Source organism: Mustela nivalis (assembly GCF_964662115.1).
Source record: "Mustela nivalis genome assembly, chromosome: 3".
Lineage (NCBI taxonomy): Eukaryota > Metazoa > Chordata > Mammalia > Carnivora > Mustelidae > Mustela > Mustela nivalis.
The window spans coordinates 169,753,104-169,775,811 of record NC_139022.1 but is presented as its reverse complement, the minus strand read 5'-3'; the positions used below and the strand labels follow the sequence as shown (position 1 = coordinate 169,775,811).

At 41.8% G+C, this 22,708-nt stretch overlaps 1 protein-coding gene across 1 annotated transcript in view; it reads right to left on the bottom strand.

The window, feature by feature from the left end:
• DNAH5 (dynein axonemal heavy chain 5) overlaps positions 1-22,708 on the bottom strand; it is a 215,567-nt gene that overhangs the window by 7,722 nt on the left and 185,137 nt on the right. Inside the window, exons 69-78 of the mRNA XM_082725156.1 lie at positions 22,193-22,314; positions 20,290-20,439; positions 16,545-16,790; positions 12,735-12,954; positions 11,011-11,216; positions 10,182-10,385; positions 7,949-8,164; positions 5,876-6,088; positions 3,584-3,736; positions 2,930-3,161 (exon numbers count right to left, since the gene is read on the bottom strand). Coding sequence (XP_082581282.1) covers positions 2,930-3,161; positions 3,584-3,736; positions 5,876-6,088; positions 7,949-8,164; positions 10,182-10,385; positions 11,011-11,216; positions 12,735-12,954; positions 16,545-16,790; positions 20,290-20,439; positions 22,193-22,314 — 1,962 coding nt within the window. The remainder of the gene's footprint in view (positions 1-2,929; positions 3,162-3,583; positions 3,737-5,875; positions 6,089-7,948; positions 8,165-10,181; positions 10,386-11,010; positions 11,217-12,734; positions 12,955-16,544; positions 16,791-20,289; positions 20,440-22,192; positions 22,315-22,708) is intronic.

Here is a 22,708-nt window from a genome sequence, read left to right as displayed (position 1 = left end):
GAAAATTAAGTTTATAGTATGAAAACAACAATGGAATTTTAGCTTTTCATCACTAAAAAACACTTCTCTGACAACAAAGCTATTTGGCAAAACAAGTTTCCACCAACTGCTACTGAAATTAAAAAAAAAAAAAAATGAGAGAAAGAAAAAGAAAAAAGAATGAAAATTTCCCTTTTTATATTTTTTCAGTGCTTTGAAATTAGTCACTTTTTCCTTTGCTTATTCTATTTCCTCCCTTAACCTGCTGCTAATGAACCTCACCACTGACTAATTCCCAGCAGGGTGAGTACAGTTCTTCTATAAAAATGTGTTCTTAAATAATAAAGAACGGCCTGTATTATGAAATTATTATTTTATTGATACCATGCTGAGATGTTCAAAATCATGTCACAATGGATTGTTATAGTTTAGTCATAAGATATATAAAACTAACACCTAACTGAATATGAAGAAGATTTTATTTTATTTTTACTTTATAAGGGAAACATTTTTTGCAATGTGTCGACTGGGCCCAATGATATATTAAGCAAAATTTCTAAAATATTATCTTGGTTAAAAGAACACTTAATGACTATTTCTACAAAGTAACCACTGCCCCAGGTCTTCACACCACCCTAAGAGCCAATAAATCTGAAGCCTCAGGCAGCTTGCTCGCCTAGACTCAGCCAGACACATTTCTCCTGTCAGATTCCCTTGGGGTACGTGGAGGACCTCCCCGTTTCTTTACTGATGCGCCCTCTCTTCACAGGCTCCTCTCCCTTCACGCACCTTCTTTCTGTTCCTCACTCACAGCATAGCTACCTCATGCCTTTGCACTCTCACCTTTGCTCCTGAATATTCGCAGAGCTGCCTTCCGTCACCTGGATCTCAGCTCAATGTTCTCTCCTCAGCGAGCCTCTTCCCGAACCCCTAAACTACCCGTTCCCTAGCATGACACAAGTGTGTTTCCTTCATAGAAAAGAACTATCTGGAACCAGTATGTGCATTTAGAGTCGATTCTCATTATCATGGGACTTCAGTACATAAAATCTCTAGGAACAGGGAATTAGCAACTACTGAACCATTGTTCCAAGGGTTTCCAAACAGAGGGCAGGTTTCCTACAAGCCTCTGGTTCCATTATGTTCATCAACCACTCAATAATAACCTTATTGTAGATGTGTTTTTTTAAAGGCACCTTTTTCATATATATTGTTGATTCATGAACATTGAACTCATGGCACTTTAACTCACGCTTCAGTGAAGCTTGTGTTAGACAGGTATTTTCTCCATGAGGCACATCACAGCCTTCTTCTGCCTGCAAATGACCATGTCTCATGCATGGACTCGGGGGTTACAGACAGATTTTAGAGTACAGTGAATTCTGAAGTGCAGAATCCATGAATAACAAGGACCAGCTGTGTCTGTCTGTTTCCTTTTTGCTGCCTGTCCCTCCTTGACACTGGGTTCCTTAAGAATGGGGATTCTGCCTGGTCTTTCTTCCCTGTTACGTCCCCAGCACCAGAGCAGAGCACACAGGCGGTCAGTACCAGACAGATACTGGATGACCTACTGGGCTAATGTATTTCCCTCTGCGAAGAAAAGTCTATCGCCCACTCCTTTCACACTCATTCTTAGCGTCAAAGCACACCTCGTTATGAAGTGCTTCGCAGCTCCCTGGGCGTTCTGAGTGTATCTCTATCTTAACATGTATCAAATTCCATTTCAATTATTGATTTACCTGGCAGTCTCCCTAACTAGAGGGAATCCCTTCTGGGCTTGATCTGGTTCATCATTATCTTTGTGTCCTCTGCACCTAAGACAGTGGCTGGCCCATATCAGGCATCCAGCAAATATTTGCTTAAAAAATAAATATTCATGGTTTATAAACTCTCTTCCCTTGACCCATGTTCCCAAATGTGATATTTATCTAAGAGATGGGGATCCTAGAAGCTGTCTTTCAAAAAGAGATAGTCTATTCCTTACTTGTTTAAAGAAAAACCTATTGTGTTTCTGTCATAAAATCAGTTTTTCCTTGAAATCCACTATCATGGCCCTCACCAAAGTGCATGGCTTACATCAATCATCTCACCACATATATATATATGTGTACATCAAATCGTCTTGTTGTACACCTTAAGTATATGCAACTTTTATTAAAAAGATAAAATAAATTTTCTAAAAATGAGATGAACAGGGAAGTCCCAGGTGTGCTGAAAGGTGGTTATTGCTGAGGAGATATTAGCTGAGTGAAATGGAATAACAAAAGCCTCCAGAACACATCAGGCCAATGATGGAAACCACTTTAGATCTTTTTAATCTTACCACACAGAACTTTGTCAAAGTGCAGTAACGTTTGCTTCATACACATGCTATTATGTTCGTAGGCTGGAATATGAACCCAGGTTTTTACTATTAGCTACTGGATTCAGCCAAATGGCCCTGAATTCAATCTGGCTTTCACACCGTGGCTTAAATCTCCAAGCTGGTAGAGTCATCACCTCCAGAGGGTCCTATGCTGTCCTGCCCAGAAAGCCTCCCTTGCACCACTCGTCCTACCTCATCTTATCAAACCTTCCGGGCCCTGTCCAGGCTCTGCTCCTAAGACCCAGCCCCTGACCACTTCTTCCCACTCCCACCTCCCCTCCTTTCCCATCCTCTGTTAACTATTCCAAACACTTGCTTCTTATCTCATCACCTAACATTTCGTGGGTATCCCTATATATTTTACCTGCTTTCGTAAATAGGCAAGAATGATCTAGATTCATGGCCTCCCCCGTAACACCCAAAAAGTACCTAACAATCAACAAGCACTCATTAAACGTGGGTGTGAATGCGAATGCTGATAAAATAGTAAAATCCTCGTGCCATGATAATAAATATATGAGACCTTGTGTTTATAACATTATCCAATTTGATGCCAACCATCCCTAAACGCACAGGACAACTTACTGTTGTTTTCCGCGTAAATCCTTATGACAGGCATCAGTTCAAAGAGCACTTTTGGTTTGGACTCAATGAGCTTCATGTTCCTCTTGTCCCAACCAGCACCTTCAAGATACAAGCCGTAGACATAGACACCCTCGGTGGGAGGGGCGGAAATGTCATCCTTCATCCACTTGGTGACTTCATTGCAAAGCACCATGTTGTCCAAGGCCCAGCCTTCGTTGGCCCGCGTTATTTCCTGCTCAGGACAAGAACACGAGCAAAGGACGGAGAGCGTGGTTAGAGGTTTATCTTAACATAAAGAGGTAACAGGGATGAAAGGGTAACCCCCAATTACCCTAATTCGGAGGAAGTAGAATTGTCCTTTTACAGTTACAAAGATGCTCTCATAAACAATACCCATCTCCTAACTCAACCACTGTATTTTACCAAAAAACAATCAAATTATATCAAATATAAAGATAACAAATAAATTCTTTGAAAGTCAAGTTAGCAGCCTGAGAACAAGCTGCTGGATTTCCTTTCAGGACAACGTAATTGCCGGTGGCACAAACGGACAGCCATTCTCTGTCTCGTTACAGTCTTAAAACTATACTGACAGAAGAAAACCTTGTAAAAGAAAATCAGAATAACACAAGAGGTGTAAGTCGAAACTATTACCTGGCGCATTGCAGTTAAAAACCCTTGGGGGTTAAAAAAGCCTGTCATCCAGAAGCAGTGGGGTCGGCCGTTGAAAACCCAGGAGGAAAACTGGCAGTTTCTTTCTAGAAGTTCCGTAAACCAGAAACCCAACGTACTAGAAATCCATGATGCCTGAAATGCATACATTGAAATAATTAATTAACACAGGCTTCATTCTGCTGTGTGACTAGCTATGTGCACAGGAAAAAATGAAGAAATACCAAATCACTTTTAGAACTTAAAAGTTCCTGAGACATGAATTTCCCTTGGGTTCTAACATTTAAGTTTTCAAATTATTCTTCCTCTTCCTGATTTTAAGATATGCTAGAATCAGCTGATCATCACATGAATTCCAGAACAATCTAGCACTCAGTATGCTCTTCAAGTACAAATATATTCACTACCAATTCTATTATAAAGCAGCTAAAATAGTTAATTGAATTAAATTTAGTAGGTCTCAACTATTTTTCCTTAGTTTACATTTTTTTTTCCCTTAGGTTACATTTTTAACAGCTACACATAAAACAGGGTTTCTATTTACATAAATGTGCTCATGGTCTCTTTAAACTATATTGTTAAAAAAATAAAATATATTCTGTTGCTGAAAAATAATAGAAGCCCTCCTCCTCTTCTCATTTTTAATGAGGCAAACAACAGTTATTTTCAGAAGTTCTTGTCCCTGAGAATGAACTTTTATTCCTCTGATGAAGGAGCAGAAATGGAAACACAGGTCCCTTACCACCAACAAATTAATTGCATTCATTGTTTGTAATATTCTGCCTGAATTCACACGTGGAACTTCTATTATTACAATTGGTATAGGTATGTCATTAGTGTTAGCAGCAACTCTACCAGTAGATATCTCCAAACCGTATTTTATATCATTTTACTGTAATTGGAATACCTTATGTATGAATAAATGCAGTGCTCAAACTGTGTAGATATATTGCTTGAATTTCAAAATCTTAAGAATTAATTTGCCTATAAAAAATGAGATTCCAAAGACCGACAATAAGTTGAGTAGAATAAAAAACTGTAAATAAAATCATAATTTCAAAATTAGGTAACTCATTCTATCCTATCTTTATAGGTGTGTTAACTGGAAAAGATGTGTTTATACTGACCTGGGGGCAAAGGGAACCATTAATGTAAGGGCCTCCCTTGACAACGATCCCTCCTCCAAAGCCTTCCAGGAGCTGACCAAGCTGGGTGAGCTGGTTTGGTGGGAAATGAACCAGCAAAGGCCACTGACTAGTGACCAGGCAGGTTCTCCCTCTGTCACCGGCAACAAGGACAGTCAGTCCACACAGAAAACTCTCTGGCCTTGGGAATGAATTCATTGAAGGTGAGGAGAGGATGGAGTGTGGTCAAGGCTGATCTGGGTTTCTAGAGCCCAGGGTGAGATACCAGAGTCTCGATGCTAAACAGTCTCCTTCAGTTCTAACTCGATCATGTCCCACCTTCCCATTTACCTGAGTAGCTTCCAGAAGGCCAAGACCTGTCACTGCATGACCCACTCCCATCTCCGGATGCTGCCCTCCCTGCACATACCCCCACCTGGCCCAGCCCCAGCTTTCCATCCTCCCCAGTGCTCCCGACATAGACCCAGATCTTCACCGCCCCCCCCCCCCCAATGCATGAACTCTGGACAAAGTTACTCTGGTACTCCCTTTACTTCTTCAAGTAGACAAGCATTTGTCAGAAGTGTATCTGCCATGTAGCACAAGGACCAGCACACGATCAGTAAGCAGACTGTTACATCCTTATCTTGTTACCTGAAGATATACATACTCACTTATCTACAGGCAAACCCATGAAAAATGTTTCTCTTTGGTGTGACTTTGGCAGTGTGTGTGTGTGTGTGTGTGTGTGTGTGTAGGAAAACTTCCTTCTACAAAGCTAACATCATGGGCTTTGAAGCTCAAGAGCCGGGGTTTAATTTCTGACCCTTGGACTTCGTAGGCGTGGGATCTGGGAAAAGACTCAGTGTCTCCCAATCTCAAGTCCCTCACCTGCAAAAAGAGGGCTATAAAATGCAAAAATTTAAATGAAATCATGCATACAAATGGCCTAGTAGAATGCCCCATACGTGGGAGTGCTAAGTAGTCTCCTTCCTGCACTAAATGCTACAATTACAGACCTACTGGGGGACTTGTCCCTAAAAAACAGAACCCTTCTAAGTAAACGACGCTCTCCTGCTTTCCCCTTGCCAGTCCGGACTACCGACAACAATAAAGTGAGGAGGGAGACGGGGAGCAGACGTGACCGTACTTTCTTCCACCGAGCAGGAATTCTGGCATCGAACATGCAGTTCAGCGCATCTCCCAGATCTTCGCTCATGATGATGGTGCCGTCGACAGCGAGTTTCAGCTCGGTCAGGGTGCTGCGGACCAGGGAGAGCAGCCTCTGCATTCTCTCTATCTCCTGCCTGAGGAAAATGTTCATCGGCTGGAACAGCCCCATCTTCTGCAGCCTCTCTCTCACCTGCCATGGAGACAGTCGGCACATGTTCAAAATGTGAGAGCAGGGCGCCTGGGTGGCTCAGTGGGTTAAGCCACTGCCTTCGGCTCAGGTCATGATCTCAGGGTCCTGGGATTGAGCCCCGCATCGGGCTCTCTGCTCAGCAGGGAGCCTGCTTCCTTCTCTCTCTCTCTGCCTGCCTCTCTGCCTGCTTGTGATCTCTCTCTGTCAAATAAATAAATAAAATCTTTAAAAAAAAAATCTTAAAAAAAAAAAAGTGACAGTGACGGCTATTTATGTAACTGGCTCCCTGGGGCTGCTGAAAGGCCCCTGATTGTGCAATTCCACTAATGGTAAGCTTTTAATTTTTTTTTTCGCTGCCAGAAAACAAAGGAGAAACACAAAAGGACACATCTGTGGGTGGACCAGCTGACTTCCTGTCCCAGGCAGGAGAGAACAGGCAGCCATTCATTCCCAGAAGAAGACGGACGCATGACCACTATCACGCAGCCTTCCACACAGCAGTGGCGCTCGTCGGGAGATGCTCATGTACCTGCTGGCCTAAGACTGGCCAAAACACACACAGACACACAAAAAACAGATGTGTACATGCACACAACCATCCTGCTGGCTGCTTCAAAAGACTAGACTCCTGTCTTCAGAGCTTCTGGTTTTTTCCATCAGAGCATCCATCCGATCGTTCGCCCCCAGCCACCCACCCGTTTCCATCCTACGAGTACTTATCGAGAGCGTCTTCTATGGATCAGCTATCCTGCTGGGCTGAGTTGCTTTCTCCCAAGGCAACACAGACAAAGGAAGGAGGCTCTCCTAAACCCCATTACTTGCCATGTTTATTTATGTAACTGCTATTCCATTTTTAGATATTTTTATTGCTTCATAAATATTTCAGCCACTGTTAGATATGAATGACCTCTCTCCCGATACTACAACGACAGGTGCTTATGAAAGCTGATAATGGTATTGATTTTCTCCAAGCAAGTGATCAGTTTTCTCAAGGGGAAATTATTCCCTTGGTAATGGGTCCTTGAGTTCAGTGTACAGTACCAGAAACCAAAATGGTCTGCTTTGTGGAAAAATAATAAGATGTTAAAGAAACAAAATGCTGCAGGTTTCTTTTTTGAAAACCAGGTAAAGAAGGGCAATATATATATATATATATATATATATATATATATATATATATACACACACATATATAAAGGGCCAGGGGGTCCTGTGACAGAAGTGTTACAGGGTTAGTCCGGGGCATCTGCTAAAACTACATGGAAAGTTAGTCACTGGTGCTTTTATCTAAGATTTTAAAATGTTTTCAGGGTAAATCTTTTCACTAACATCTGCTAAACTGTCTAAAAAATGAACTTTCCTAATAATAAATTTGGCTTAGAAGTCACTTACATATTAAAAAGACAAATCAATTTTCAAAACCCATGAAGCTGTAGAGTTACTGATAAAACCTTCCCGAAATTAGGATGGCCTGAATTTTAAGATGTGCATTAAATTGCACAATATTTTTTCATTGACCGGGTGCCTGATTCTCAAAATACATGACTTCCCTTTGAACGAATGACAATGTGAAGAACCTCAAAGGAAAGTTCTAGAAAAGCAATCCTAACCCATCGGTATACACTTAGAACCTAGTCACGAACATGAACATTCTTGTCAGGGTTCTTTATTGTTTCTATTTCAAAATGATCACATTTATAGACTTAAAAACTTCTTTTCCTGGTTCTTCAGGAAGTGAGTTTTTGAATGTTTTTTTTTAGCTTCAGAAAAATCATTTTTTGCCCTCCTTCCTTACTCTTCACGCCCACCAACCGAACAGATGCTTCCCACTGCTGACATCCAGTCAGAACGTCAACTCACTTCAAATGGGCTGTAGTCGGGGGGCAGCTTTTCCAGCATATCGTCGGCCAGCCGGGCCACCACAGCCTCCCGGGTCTCATCCCCTCCCCCGGAGCTGTCCTTGGGCTGGATGCTGAGGATGGTGTCCAGCACATCCTTGGCCAGCTTGCTCTGGTAAGTAATGTCGGCATTGGGATGCAGTCCGAACACCTCAGGGCTGTCGTAGGTAGGCAAGCTCTGAACAACAAGTACCCCACATTAGCCCACATTGCTGACATAAGCACCCCTTAGATTATACAGTCTTAGGAAAGAAATGTTTTTATTGAAATAAATCATGTAACATTGGGTGTCAACTATACTCGAATTTTAAAATGAATAAATAAATAAGTAAATAAATAACATCAAATACTATCCCTACCACCACCAAAAAAATAAGCATTTACACAATATGTCTTATTAGTGTCAGGCTTCAATCTCAATAATTTCTCCAGGAAAGAGTCAAATGTTGACGTGAAAGAGGATGAACACTGAGAAACACAGTAAGGTCAGGGGTCCTTACTGTCTACACCTCCAGCAAGTTTAATCAGAGACACTGTCTTGTTTTAGAAAATGTGAAATAGAAAGAAAGCTCTGGATTAGTATTTTGTTTTCTGAAGGTCTAATTTAAACCAATCTTTTAAATAAATGTGATATAACTAATGGTTTCTGTGCTTTAAGGTACCAGAAAATGATAGTTTTAAGGTACCAGAAAATGATAGTTTTAGCAACTATGGCCCAAAAAGGGCCACAGGTGGGAACTGTACTCTCCCAGGGAGAAAGATGGAGATTAGGAAAAGAGGAATACCGAGAGCGACCCAGTGTGAGAGAAAGGCAGACAGCAAGAGATGATCCGAAGAAGCATAAGCAGGAGAAGAACACAGCTATTTGAAAGAAAAAAAAAGTACCTAAATTTGACATTGGTTTCAATGTGTGAATTGTATCCTAAACTTCATTATTGTCTCCTATTTTTCCTGCAATCTCCTCCCTTATTTTATTCCTTTTTACATAATGTCTTCTCATGAACAAACTCAAGTTCATTGTGAAATGAAGTATATGTAAATAAATGCATGTACGGGCATATCTAAATTTATATCTTCACAGGCACTTTTGTATTCAGTGCTAATGATTTAAAGACATCTATAGAGCAGTTAAGACAAATGTATTTGTTGATGTGAATTAATACAAGTGTAGAGGTGGTAATGTACGATAAACTCATTACATTCATATATCACAGAACCTCTAAATGTACTGATAAATTGAGCCCTTTGGGGCCATTGGGTTTTAGTTTGTTCACTCTGAGATGAATCTCAGATAGAGGCAAAGAGATTTCTTTTTGTTTTTTAAGATTTTGTTTATTTATTTGACAGATAGAGCAAGAGGACACAAGCAGAGGGAGCAGCAGAGGGACAGGGAGAAGTAGGGGCCCGATCCCAGGACCCCAGGATCACAACCTGAGTCAAAGGCAGACACTTAACTGACTGGGCCACCCAGGAGTCCCAAAAGAGGTTTCTAAATAATGATCTAATGAGTTCAAGGTATGGAGACAGAAAATGTAGTTACCCTGAAACACAAATCAGATCTTTTCCTCAAATTTCCTGTCAAAATCTACCAGATTCCCTCTGAGAGCAACACTTCCCAGCCAGGGGCAATTTTGCCTCCCGGGAACATTTGGCATGTCTGGAGACATGGTTGGTTGTCACAACTGGATGGGGGATGCTGACATCTAGGGAGCAGAGGACAGGGTTGCTGCTAGCCCACTGACAAGACAGCTCCCCACGGCCAAGAAGGCTCCCAAAGATCCTCAGATTCTACCATCCGGCCCGGACTGAGAACCAGAGATCTCAGGATGAGTCCTCATGTGGCCTTCGCCCTGTTACCACAAGGAGCTGAGATCTCAAGAGTTTCCAGGGACTTACGTAGCTTCCCTAGTTTAAAATCCATCCAGTCTGTCGTATCCCCAAAGAATATTCCTCACGAAGAATAAAAGAGAAGGAAGGGAGGGAATTCATACAAAACCCACACTCAGAACAAATACAAACATTGTAATCATTAGGTGATAGAAACATATGAAGAAAGCACTTACAGTGAGAGTATGTATCACCATTAAAATTTATTTTAAAAGCAGTGTTTGCAGTGCAAATAAATATCAAAATGGTCACTAGGTCACTAGGCTGTAGACATGCGCTCTAGGCATATAATTCTGAAGCGGACAAACCTGGATATATTGAAGATAGTTATCCACTGTGTTGCATTTCGGAATATTATACCCTTGGTAAAAGCTGAAATCTGATCCAAACATGTTTTCACTGAACCAGACCTTAGCAAATGTGTTCAGCAACCTCTTATCATAGTCGTCGGTGACTCTGCCTCCATACTGAATCTCTCCTATCATGTAGCAGACAGTGGTCCAGGAGACGCCCTGCGAACATGGACAGAACCGTTGTGGAGAACTGATCACCTGGTTCATCCTGGTTTTCCCCACGAAGCAACAGCTGTGTATTTGTGGTCACCAAAGTCATTCATTCATTCTTCATCAGTCATGTTAAAAGTGCAGGAAGAAAATGACATAGACAAACCTTGAGGATTACTCAAAGCTCCTGTACATGATTTGAAATCGACCCCTTTGGTGCATTCCTATGCTTTCATATTTTAATTTCAACTTAAAAAAAAGCTAGATTTGGGGAATACTGAGGCAGCTCCTTAAAAAACACATGCTTCAAAAGTGACCTAGACTTTCATTTTTGTTTTTTAGGATTCTAAAAAACAAGTTTTCTCACCCCCCGCCGCACCAATTCAACCCTTTTGCTTTGCATGTAATTTCAGCTCAGCTTTGAGAAATACAAAGATAAACAAAACTGGTTCCTTTTTTTTCATCTGAAATCCAGAGGCAAGTGTGACCCCAGCTGGCACGACTTAAAGGTAGGACTATGCAAGCACGGAAGGCCATCACTGTCACAGGATCCGTCCCGAAGCTGGGCAAGTGTGTGAACAGAAGGCCCTGTGCCCACAGGAACTGACAGCACAGGGTGGCGCACACACGGTACCTTTTTGACATCCATGTCATCTAGGTGGTTTTGGATGAACTGCACGGTGGCGTTAAAGTCAGCCTGATTAAATTCATAGGGGATGTTCCATCCCAGGGGACCGAACTTCCTCCTCTCCTGGACCGTGGAGTGCAGGAAAGCCACCGCATAGAGCATGGGTTTCCACTGGGCTGCGGTGCTTACGTCCAGCAGGTCCTGGCTCACACCTGTCATGGCCGGTGGGGCGAAAACCTGTATCGTCACTCACACCCCTTGACTTCTTATTACACTTATGCATTATTATTTTTGTAAATTTCTGATAGTAAAATTCATTTATCTTGAATTATTTTTATCACATTCATATGACAATTATAATTTAACTTTGGGTGTCCAGAGGGTGTTTCTTGCTGAAAAATCTGCAAAGAGACTGGGCGAGGAGGTTGGGGGCTGGTTAACTTAACTTAACATGGGTCAAGTTCCTGCCAGTCTGACAAGATATTGTGGGGATAAACTAGAGGTAGAAGAAGGATGGCAGTACTATTACTAAAATACTAGTATTTCAAATGCTATTATTAATATTATTTATTATTACTAGTAACCTAACATCATTTAATATAATACTATTATTAGTATTATAAATGCTACTACTAAAATTAGTATTATAAATTAGTATTATAAATACTACTACTAAAACTACTATTACTAATTATTTATTATTGCTCTTATTATCATTATTATTTGGAATCTGTACTCAAGTTGCAATGAACTTCAGTATATACTACTCACAATTTAGTATCAATTAAGACAGTGTATCTAGAAGCCCACCACACCTGAGTATATTCCCCAAATTATGCTAAGTGAAATAAGTCAATCAGAGAAAGGCAATTATCATATGGTTTCACTTATTGGTGGAACATAAGGAATAGCATGGAGGACATTAGAAGAAGGAAGGGAAAAATGAAGGTGGGTAACTGGAGGGGGAGACAAACCATGAGAGACTGCGGACTCTGAGAAAAAACTGAGGGTTTTAGAGGGGTGGGGGTTGGGGGGGATGGGAGAGCCTGGTGACAGGTATGAAGGAGGGCATGGATTCCATGGAGATTGGGTGTTATACATAAACAATTAATCATGGAATATGACATCAAAAACTAATGATGTACTGTATGGAGACTAACAAAACATAATAAAAATTATTATTATAATTATTATGTATTTATATTACATATATATAACTGTATATTTTTTACTTAGAATTTTTTTACCACCCTCATCCTTCCCCATCTATTTACTCCCACATTATCTCGCAGCCTGACAAGCATTTGAGCCTTGTTAGCAACTCAATAAAAACTGTAGAGTGTTCAGATGGCCTCATGAAACGCAGGCAGGTCATAACTTGAATTCAGCCTCTGCTTTTGCAAGAGGCTATTGGCCAACTTTAGGTAGGGAGCATGAAGGACCATAAATGGCAAAATAATGTTAACATAGAAAGGCGGGTGTCTAGCTGGAGAAGAGCACAGGCCAAAGCAGAGCAATCCAGGGAATACAGGAAAAGTTCAAGGTGGATGACCATGAGCTTTGATGTCCTAAGGCCACCAGAACGTATTCCATGTGGGGCGTGACAAGGTGTTGTCCTCTCCTCATCATGGTAAATAATAGTATAGTTCACTACAGCTCTATCTTGACTTATGGCTTTTGCAATTTCTTTAAGACAACAAATTTAAGCACAAAAAGTCCCCTCGACTCACCACCATATGTTCTTTTCAAGCCTGCCCGGAGGCCCTGTGGAGGCTCATTGGCAAATTTAATGGCCATCTGAAGGAGCGTAATGGGAAAGTTCTTATGAACTTCGGTGGTCATCCACAGGCGGAAAGCATCATGTACCATCTCGGTTTCTACAATTATGTCCATTAGCTCATCCATGAAATCGAGTCCCAGATGGCAGTTCTGCAGAAGTGCCCATCCTCCCTAAGTCAACAACAGTAAATGGAAATGAGACACTATTTCCTGTTGCACCCAGAGATTTAAGTTAATATATTCTTCAGAAAGTAGGTAATCAAAATTTAACAGAGAAGCACACTAACCACTAAATCAGTCCAGGTCAAATCTACAGATACAATGACGTTGAGTTGAGGTTAAGTGTGTCTTTTTCTTTTTCCATGCATTTGTCCCAAAGCATACTAGCACGCCAACTGATAATATATAGTAGGAGTCATGAAAATAACCAGAGTTGGTGCCAAAAGAGATAACATCACTGCCTTGTACAGGTGGTTGAGTGAAACGTCCATGTACCTCAGCTTCCTCCCAGGTTCCGTGAGAAGTACAAAGAAGGGACATTTTTAGAGGCATGAGTTTTTACGAACAAGGACAGTGAGGGTGAAGACAGTATCAGTAACATTTAAAACAGGAAAGCTAAATCCTCAACTGGCATTCAAGGAAAGCTGAGAAGTAACCGGATTTATGCCACATAACCCCAAACACACAAGAGCGTGTGGTGAGATGTTCCTGTGGAAGTGGGGGAGAAGATGGGCTCACATGAGAGACCAAAAGCCCAGCCCTCCAACCGGTTCCTGCCTCCCTTAAAGAAAGAGGGAAAGCTGATTTTCTTTGGAAGGTACCATGGACAGGGCCGGACTGGAGGCCATCAGCACATTGAGGGTCTAGGAACCTCACTGAAGACAGGTGAAAGAAAGGCTACCTACTCAGTTTCGAGACCTATTCCATCCCTTCTCCCACGGAGTTCCCAAACTTCTGGGCAGGATGTCCACCACCTAGAAAGTGGGAGAATCTACATACTATAAGAACAAGAGCCTTAGAAAATAAGACTTATCTTTTGTATAACACATGGTATGAGCCTAAGAATGTTTCTTGTATAAAGCAATAGAGACAATATTTTAGATCATGTTGTAATAATTTAGTTAACACCTAATCTATATAATATTTCTGCTAGAATGATCTATAATATCCAGATCATAATCTTGAGTTGTTTTCTTGACTCTGTAACTTTGGCTGGTTTTGATTTGACTAGTGCAGCCCGAGTTATTTCTCTTTCCGAGAAACAAACCAAGCACCAAATTTAAAATCTTGGTATAAGACGGATCACTGTGAAATTTCACATATCCCCTTCTATTTTCTTGAGGAGTATATAGCACTGCTGAATAAGTAAACTATTTTTTGTCCCTTGAAAAATTCAACTGGCACCGTTCACAATTCAAAAAAAAATTAGATATAAAACATAACAACCACAAAAAGGGTTGAGCCACTCTCTGTCTCCCAGCATGCTGGGGAATCTGAGGTGAGAAGTGGGCTGTTTCAACCCTCCCCTGGAATCTGTTCTCCATGGCTGTTTCTGTGGGGTTACCATATTCTGTATTAAATGTTTTATGTTAAGGAGATCATCCACATTGCTACTGTTGGGTAGTCAGTTCAATCTGTCATAGTGCCTCAAACCTTCCTTTTTTTCTTTTATTAAGATTTTATTTTTTAAGTACTCTCTAAATCTACCATGAGCCTCGAACCCATAACCCCAAGATCAAGTGACTGAGCCAGCCGGTGCCCTGCCTCCAATCTTTCCTACAAAACTTTAAAAAAGCTAGTATCTCTGACAAGTTGTAAGCATGCTAATAATAACATTTTTTTTCTTTTACTTGATTTACTAAACTACTAAACAGAAAACATGAATAAACTGAAGGCTAAAATTATTCCATTTATACTCAACTTAGTTGCCTGAAACTATAATTATTAAATACTTATTTATTTTAAATTAGAGTTAAATAGGTGTCCTGTTATTGCGGGTGTCTTTGTTCTAAGCACAGTAACATGCAGAGGGAGAAACAGAGAAAGTGAAAAGGAGGAAGGGGAAAAAAAGGAGGAGGCCAAGAAGAAGAAGGGGAGAATGCGGAGGAAGCCAAAAGGAGGTAGAAGCCAGGGTAGAAGTCTACTAAGCCTTCATGTCAGACCAGACCTGGCATTCTTTTTAAGATTTTATTTATTTATTTTATATATAGAGAGAGAGCATGAGCAGGAGGAAGGACAGAGGGAGAGGGGGTAGAGAAGAATTCAAGCAGACTCCACAGAGCCCAACATGAGGTTCAATCCCAAGACCCTGAGATCATGACCTGAGCCAAAATCTAGAGCTGGATGCTTAATCAATTGAGCCACCCAGGTGCCCCTTCCCAATCTGGCATTCTTAAGTATAGATGCATGTTTTCATCTCTGGATACACTTCAGTCCACCCCTGCCGCCCTCCTAACTGCATAGCAAGTGCTCAGACAAGGCACACACATGTGAGCCTCCCTACAACCTTCAAGAAAACTGGGGGTGGGGCATATTGTACTTGGGGATAAAAGAGGTGCTAGGTAAATATGGAGGTTCTAAAACCCAGTGGGCTCAGTTCTAGACCAGAGGAAAGATACTAAACTGCGGCAAAATAGTGAGGTTCTAGATTCAGTGGCCAGGACCTAGAACCCAGTGGTTTCGTGGTGGGCCTAGTGGTTGGAGGCTAAGAGTGGTGTGAAGATAGCTAGTCTGTCCTCAGCAGGGAGATTCCCTGGGGGGCACAGAAGGAGTTTTGAGATATGGCAGGGGAGAGCTCAGACTCAGGGAAAGAGGATTAGGGTCCGATCTAAAAAAAAAAGAAGGCCAGAAAGACATCTAGATCAAAACTGCATGTTCTCCAGTAGGAATATGAAGCCAAGCCATTCTGCCCCACTTGCCTGGCCAAACTGTGGAGGAAGAGGGAAACGGGGCAAGGGTTCATCCAGACAGAGTTGGACACTCCAGAGAAGGCTAGACCAGCATAAACGCATTAGTGTCCTGTCCTAGAGATGGAATTCTAGAGAAGAAATGGAAGACCTTGTGCATTCAGTTAATTTAAGTCCCTGGAAGTGCCTCAGCTCTGGACTTGACTATCCTATTAGCAAGATTATCATGTGATTTCCAGCACTTTATAGCTCCCCAGTGAGGCCTGAGCGTGGCATATTCTGCATGCTACAGAATTTGCAAGCCACAAAGGGCTCTAGAAGCCCCAGTCTGGAAAGCAATAAGCGAAGTTTCCTAAAATCTCTGGTACCACCACAGGGTAACAGCAGATTCCTGGCCTCTGGGGTCTGGGCTAAGCCTAGGGGACTCCAAGGCACAGATTATACATTATGGAACTCAAGAAAGACATGCTGTGGTGGGTTCTGGAGTGCTGGGCATTACAAAAGCAGAACTGGAAGCATAGCTGAGGTCCTGGAGTGTAAGGCACAGGAAGTAAGGCTGTAGACCTCCCCCTCACACTGAGGGTTTGGGATCTAGAGTGGGGCTTAGCATTATGCAAATTTGTTGTGAAATAAGATGCTCTAGTTGGGTAAGTTTTCCATAAGTCAAGGCTCCGCAGAAAAAAATTGTATGTTGTTCCATGAACATTTTTCCAATGAATATTAAACTTTTCCCTGTTTGGTGAACATCACAAAGCACATAAATTTTAACTCTTAATGATTCATAAGTTCTTTTCTGCATTGCTATTCTTTAACCTGTAATAACAACATAACCTAAAAGTAGACATTTGGCCTCACATTCGCCATGGTCTGCTGTAAGAGCTTGCGTGCGTGGACCTCCTGGCCTTGGCCCATGGACACATAACGGGTTTCTATTTTTAATCTCTTCCCCAAGGCAATGATGGAATCCGTGGGATCCGAGCCCATAGACAGGAGACAGATGAGTGGTGTCCGTGGATCAGATTCCTCCCACGTTTTTTCCAAGTCCAGGATAACTCCTTCTGCATAGCGCTCTCCCATGGAGTCCATGATGTACTTGCGGGCCTGCCAAAAACAGTACAGGAGTCACCAAAACGGATCCTAACTCCTCCATGTGTTATGATGCAGGGTGGCTCCCAAAATTCATTTTGGTAGATTGTCTCAGTGATGTTCACAGTAACTCTGCCTGGGAAATAGGACAGAGACATTTTCCTTATTGTATCTCTACTCTATAAATACCAGAGAGGCTGTGTGTTCTTTGCCAACACACAATCACACAGTTCAAGACCAGAACCCAAGTTGGCTGACCAGTTGTCTGGAACCTGTTTCTATACGCTGGCTACTTCATGGTACATAAGAAATTTAAAATATTAGGAAACTGTATTATTCAGGATGCTTTAAGGGAAATGTATATTCATTCTAATAATCAAATAAGCAGCACAACACCTGGGATTTAATAGATACTTATCAATGGATAATTACTGAATAACTTCTAATTAAATAAAATATATTAGATATTTACTGAATAAGTTAGTCAATATTTTAAAGATTTAGTCCATAGTTATTCTCCTAATCATTCTTAGAATCCCTTTCCATTTTGGGCTCATCTCCTTTACCATTAGTTTTGTTTTGACTGAAATACATGCTCACAATATCACAGACTTTGTCAACTATATTATCAACCATATAAAATATTTCACGTAAAAACATAGCCCCTTTTCCAACAAAGTAAAATAATTAACCAATAAAATACTATTGTGATCTTTAGTCTATGGTCTCCCTCTGGTAAAAACTGGATTCCCTCAAAGAAAAATTTCCTATTCTGTTTTCTTCTCCTACCTCATGGGAGTAAAACCCAAATTTCTCTACCCAATGAGATTCCCCAGAAGAATCTCTCTCACGTAATAATCAGAGCCCAGCTACAGGTGCAACATGACCTTTAACCTTTCCAGGGGCTGGGTAAGGTGAGCTTTGGTGAGGTGGGCCTTGGCGGGACCCCACTTCCAATTCTGGAGAAACACAAAACAGTTGTAGTCAGGGTTTTCCTTAAGTCAGAGAGACTTGAGAAAGACTTGGGCCAAAGCGAGAGTGGTGCTGGTTAAACTGTTTTCTTTGACTTAAAAACACCCGAAGTTCGATTTCAGTCAGTAATACAGGCTCTTCCTCCATTTTGAATATCCGGCTATGCACGATGCATTCCCAAAGTAATTGTCACCTCCCAGGTCTCTGAGCTTTAACATTGGGATGATGTCCGCACTCATGTCTGCCCACTGCAGGTTAGAGTGGGAAGGTGGTAGCCACAATAAGGGATTCATCCAGATCTTTGGGTGATGAGCGGGATTTATCTAGATGAAGAGGACAGGCAGGAGAGCTAGCGTGGTGAGCATTCCACGCAGAGAGGACACACACAGAGAACTTGAAACCGAAAAGAGCACGTCACCGAGAAGGACCAGAAGGACATCCAGTATAACTCATGTAAGATTCAGCTGTGGGACATCCCGGCTTCTGCACACCTCATCGGCATGAATGGAAAGAGAGTGCCACATTGTCACAACTTACTCTTCACATACCTGTGAAGAACATTTTTGTCTCAATATCTGATTTCAGTGAAACAGACTCAAGTGTTGAGTCTGGGTAAAAAATCAACAAGTAAACTTCTGCACCTGTTCTGACCCTCTTCATTGTTTTTGAGACACAAATGTGTATGAGACATGAGATAACCTCTGAGGGTGCTCTGTTTTTACAACCAGGCCGCTGAAATTCGCCTGACGTGGGCAGTCATGCTCGGCCAAAATACTGAGAACGAGCCTGATGCTGCCTATGGGGAATGGGGACTGCATATACCCACGCTGTAGACTTTCAAATATGCTTCCCAAGAAGGTGTCTGGTTGAAAGGCACAAAAAGAATGTAATGTGAGCATAAGAATTTCAGAGGAGAGGGCCTTTTTCCAGAGGGGCCTTGCAGATCTTAAGACTTGGGTGTTTTAATGGCCTTGGGAAGGCACTGAAAGTCTTCAAAAAGGAAGGAATAGCATAATCATATTTCCATTCCTTCTAGAGTATACAGGATTAACTGGAGTGGACAAGGAGGAGCAAGAGGAGACCCCAGCTGGGAAACCATGGCTCTAGTCGATCCATGGACAACAGAAGCTACGATGGTGATGACAGAGTTACAAAGGAGCTTTGTAGACTTCAATTCAGTATTGAACCAAATGAAGTGTTACATAAGGAAAAAAGGAAGGAAGGAAGAGAGTAGAGGGAGAGCGAGAGAAGGGAGAGAGACAGGAGAGAGGAGAGGAGAGGAGGGGAGGGGAGACGAGGGGAGGGGAGGGGATGGGAGGGAGAGGAAGGAAGAAAGAAGGAGAAAAAGAAAGAACGACAGGTAAGGGAGGGAAAGAGGGGAGGAGGGAGGACATGAGAGAGAAAGGAAGGGAGGGAGAAGGGAAGGAAAGAAAGAGAGAGAGAGAGAGAGAGAGAGAGAGAGAGAGAGAGGAAGGAAGGACTGCTTGAAACTCCTACACTGTCCTTAAGGCAACAGTCTGACAAGTCTTTGGGGCAGGATAAAAGTAATGAAGTTGAGAAGAGAAACTGAAGGACGGGTGATGTCCGTTGCCCTGCATTGCAAAACTCATTTTTCTTTTCTCAATAAATCATCGAATCTAGTTGTTTTCATGACTCCTTGGTACCTACCTGGACTTGGAATGGGCCATTCCCTGTTGTTCAGGCTCGCTCCGGAGAGTGCAGGGGAGCGCGTCCCACACTCTAGTATAAGCCCAGCCTGCCGTACTCTGTGGCTTGTTCGGGGAGGGCCTGAAGGAATCCACCTGAGCTGAATATTCAAGCTAAATTTTTCATTGTGGAGGCAGGACACAAAAGTCTTATTAGCAGTGACATTTCCATGACAGGAGGCCAGCAGATTAAAGGTCTTTGAGAAGATGGATCTTCACATTTAAACCATATGAAAAATTCAGAGAGTTTTAAGCCAGTTCTTGCATCAAGGTTCCTGACACTTTCTGGGGTTGTAACTGTAGATTTGGGAATACTCTGCCTCCCTCTTATCTACCTCTCCGGCCAGAATTCCACACTCTTCCTACTTTTTACGACTAACTACATGGAGCATCCACATCATTTTGGAGTTAATATAAAAATGGTATGGAGGAGTAATACATTATCTTTACGTCATACCTGTACGCTGACCTAAGAAACACGGCTTCCTCATTCACTCTTGTACCATTTAGACCAAAGAAGATTATTAAATCATTTAGCCCAAATGCACACCTCGCTACATTTGTTTACTTTTCCATTTGTCACATGGATATTGCCAGAAAATTCCATAGAAGCCTCCAATTCTGACTGGGATTAAAATATTCAATATTTCTTTAAATTTAAATGGAAATTCTCCTTAAAAATATTCTCCTAGGGGGCACCTGGCTGGCTCAGTTGGTGGTGCATGTGACTCTTGGTCTCAGAGTTGTAGTACGTTGGAGCCCCACAATGGGTGTAGAGATTATTTACAAATAATACAAACATCTTTAAAAAACATTCTTCTTTACAAACTTTTTACCTGGGCAATGGTTCTGTCAGGACACCATGATCTAATAAGGAGAAGACGTCTAAAGCAGTCAAGAGATTTGTCATAGGCATTTGGAAGGGGCTCCTCCTCAGGGTTTTCCTTATCAAACCAAATTTTCCACATTTTCTCATTTCTTGATATCTGAAAATACCAGGGGATAAGAATTGCATCACAGCACAGAAAAACCTTTCAGTAATAGTTCACAGATATTTTTCATCAAATCTTCTGACTTTTCCAGACACGTGTGAATGATATCCCTTGTTTTGCTTTTTTTTTTTTTTAATTTTATATTCCACTACCAAAAAGTGTGACAGTCTAAAATCAAATGTGATTTTCTCTAAAGTCGGTCCACATTAATGCCAGCGTACAGTAGCTTTTGAAGTAGGGTACCTTTCTCATACCTTTGTGCTAACAAATTTATGAGGAATAAAGAAATCAATGAAAACTCATTTTCATTATTTTAAGGAAATCTGATTTGCTCCATGAAATCCTTTCATGATCAGGAACCCATTCACTCATTATTCACGTATGTTTCCTCATTTCCCAGAACCACTCCTGGCACAAAAGAAGACATTTAATATATGTTTATTATTGAGCCAAAAGCCTTTTGGTCAATACTCCATTAATCTAGAGTAATTTGAAATATATGACTTAATATCGTATCAAATGAGTAATGACACACATGCTTCCTTTAGGCAATTGATAAGGAGGAAGAGAACACAGTCCATTATCCTTTGGAACTTAAAATCAGGGACAGCAGTCCACGGGCATTCATCTCTAAAACACAGCACAAACAAATAACGTCTGCAGATAAATATAATCCAATGTTCTCTGGTATATTCCCCTTGATTAAAGCCCCGGATAGAGTTCTTGGAAGCCTAATCAAAGGGGAAAACGTGCCAGATCCACTCTAGAAAGTATTGTGTAAGAATAAAAAGTAAAAACCTCCCTCTGTCGTGAAGGACAACATGATGTGGAGGGACTTCAGGCATAAGACAATCTCCAGAAGACGGCAACCTCAGGAACAGATACCAGTCGGAGAAAGGTCACTAGGAGTCATCTCATAGGGGAACACACTCGAGTGCATTAAAACCTCCCAAATGAAAGTTATTTTACACAAAAGAATGGGTTAAATTATACAGTAGAAATAATGCAGATCACCAGGCATAAAGCCAACACATACAGTTAGAGCTGAACAGGAACTTTTTGGTCAAACGAAACCGGGAAAGTCAGGAACCAACATTAGCATGTTTTCTGGTCATAAAAAGCCTACAGCTTGTGGGTACATAAAGCCACCTTGCTCTAGTGTGACTTCTCTCTGCTCATCTGATTCTCAAGAATCTGTTCCCTAGTTGGTCCCCATTCAGCTCTCCAGACCCAACTTCCATGATGCCAGCACGTAGACAACTCACCAGGAACTGGCTGCTTATGACCGGATAGTGACTTGTAAAAGGGGCCACGGACTGGCAGCCCATTTATGCCCAGACACCTGGCTAAGGCCATATCATGGGAGCACAAGAGAGGAGGAAGAAGAGAAAAACAAGAGGCAAGAAAACCATCTCCAGCATTTAGAGGTCGGCTGTTCATGTTTCTTTTTGTTAATCTCCAGGAAGATGGCAAAACCCCTTAAACATGTCGAGTGATTTCATTAAATCTCAGTGTTCCCACTCATGGCTCTCCGGTCGGTGATACTGACAGAGGGCACTGGACGGCACCATTTCGACGTGGTGGAGTTTGCTTCATCAGAGTGCGAGTGGGTGGGAGGAAGGTCAGGCACCAGGGCAAGAGGGACAACATTAAACGACTTCTCTCTTCCACGAGGACCGCAGCTACTTGTGAGTCAGGGAGCTGCTCCCTGCGACGCTGCTGGAAACTTATTCAAAGCACAAGTTACCTGATCAAGGATGTCTGAAAACTGTCTGAGTTTGCTGAGTTCCACCAGATTCAGCCAGGTCATGTCCAGGATCCATTTAGCTGGTTTAGGAGGACAAGCTTTAAGGTCCAAGGAGGCACCTCCTGTAAAATCAAACACAGAAAGTTACTAGATTGTTCTTTCTTTACTCTAAAACAACATATTTATATACAAAAGCTTTTTCTGAAACATTTTTTTAAACATTTTATTTATGTATTTGACAAACAGAGATCACAAGTAGGCAGAGAGGCAGGCAAAGAGAGAGAGAGAGGAGGAAGCAGGCTCCCCGATGAGCAGAGAGCCTGATGCAGGGCTCCATCCCAGGACCCTGAGATCATGACAGAGACAGAGGCTTTAACCCACTGAGCCACCCAGGTGCCCCAACTTTTTCTTACACTTTTAATTTTAATTATTTACCACCTTGACATTTTTTAAAGGTTTTAGTATTCTGAGAGAGACAGACAGAGTGTGCACGAGCAGGGGGAGGGGCAGAGGGAG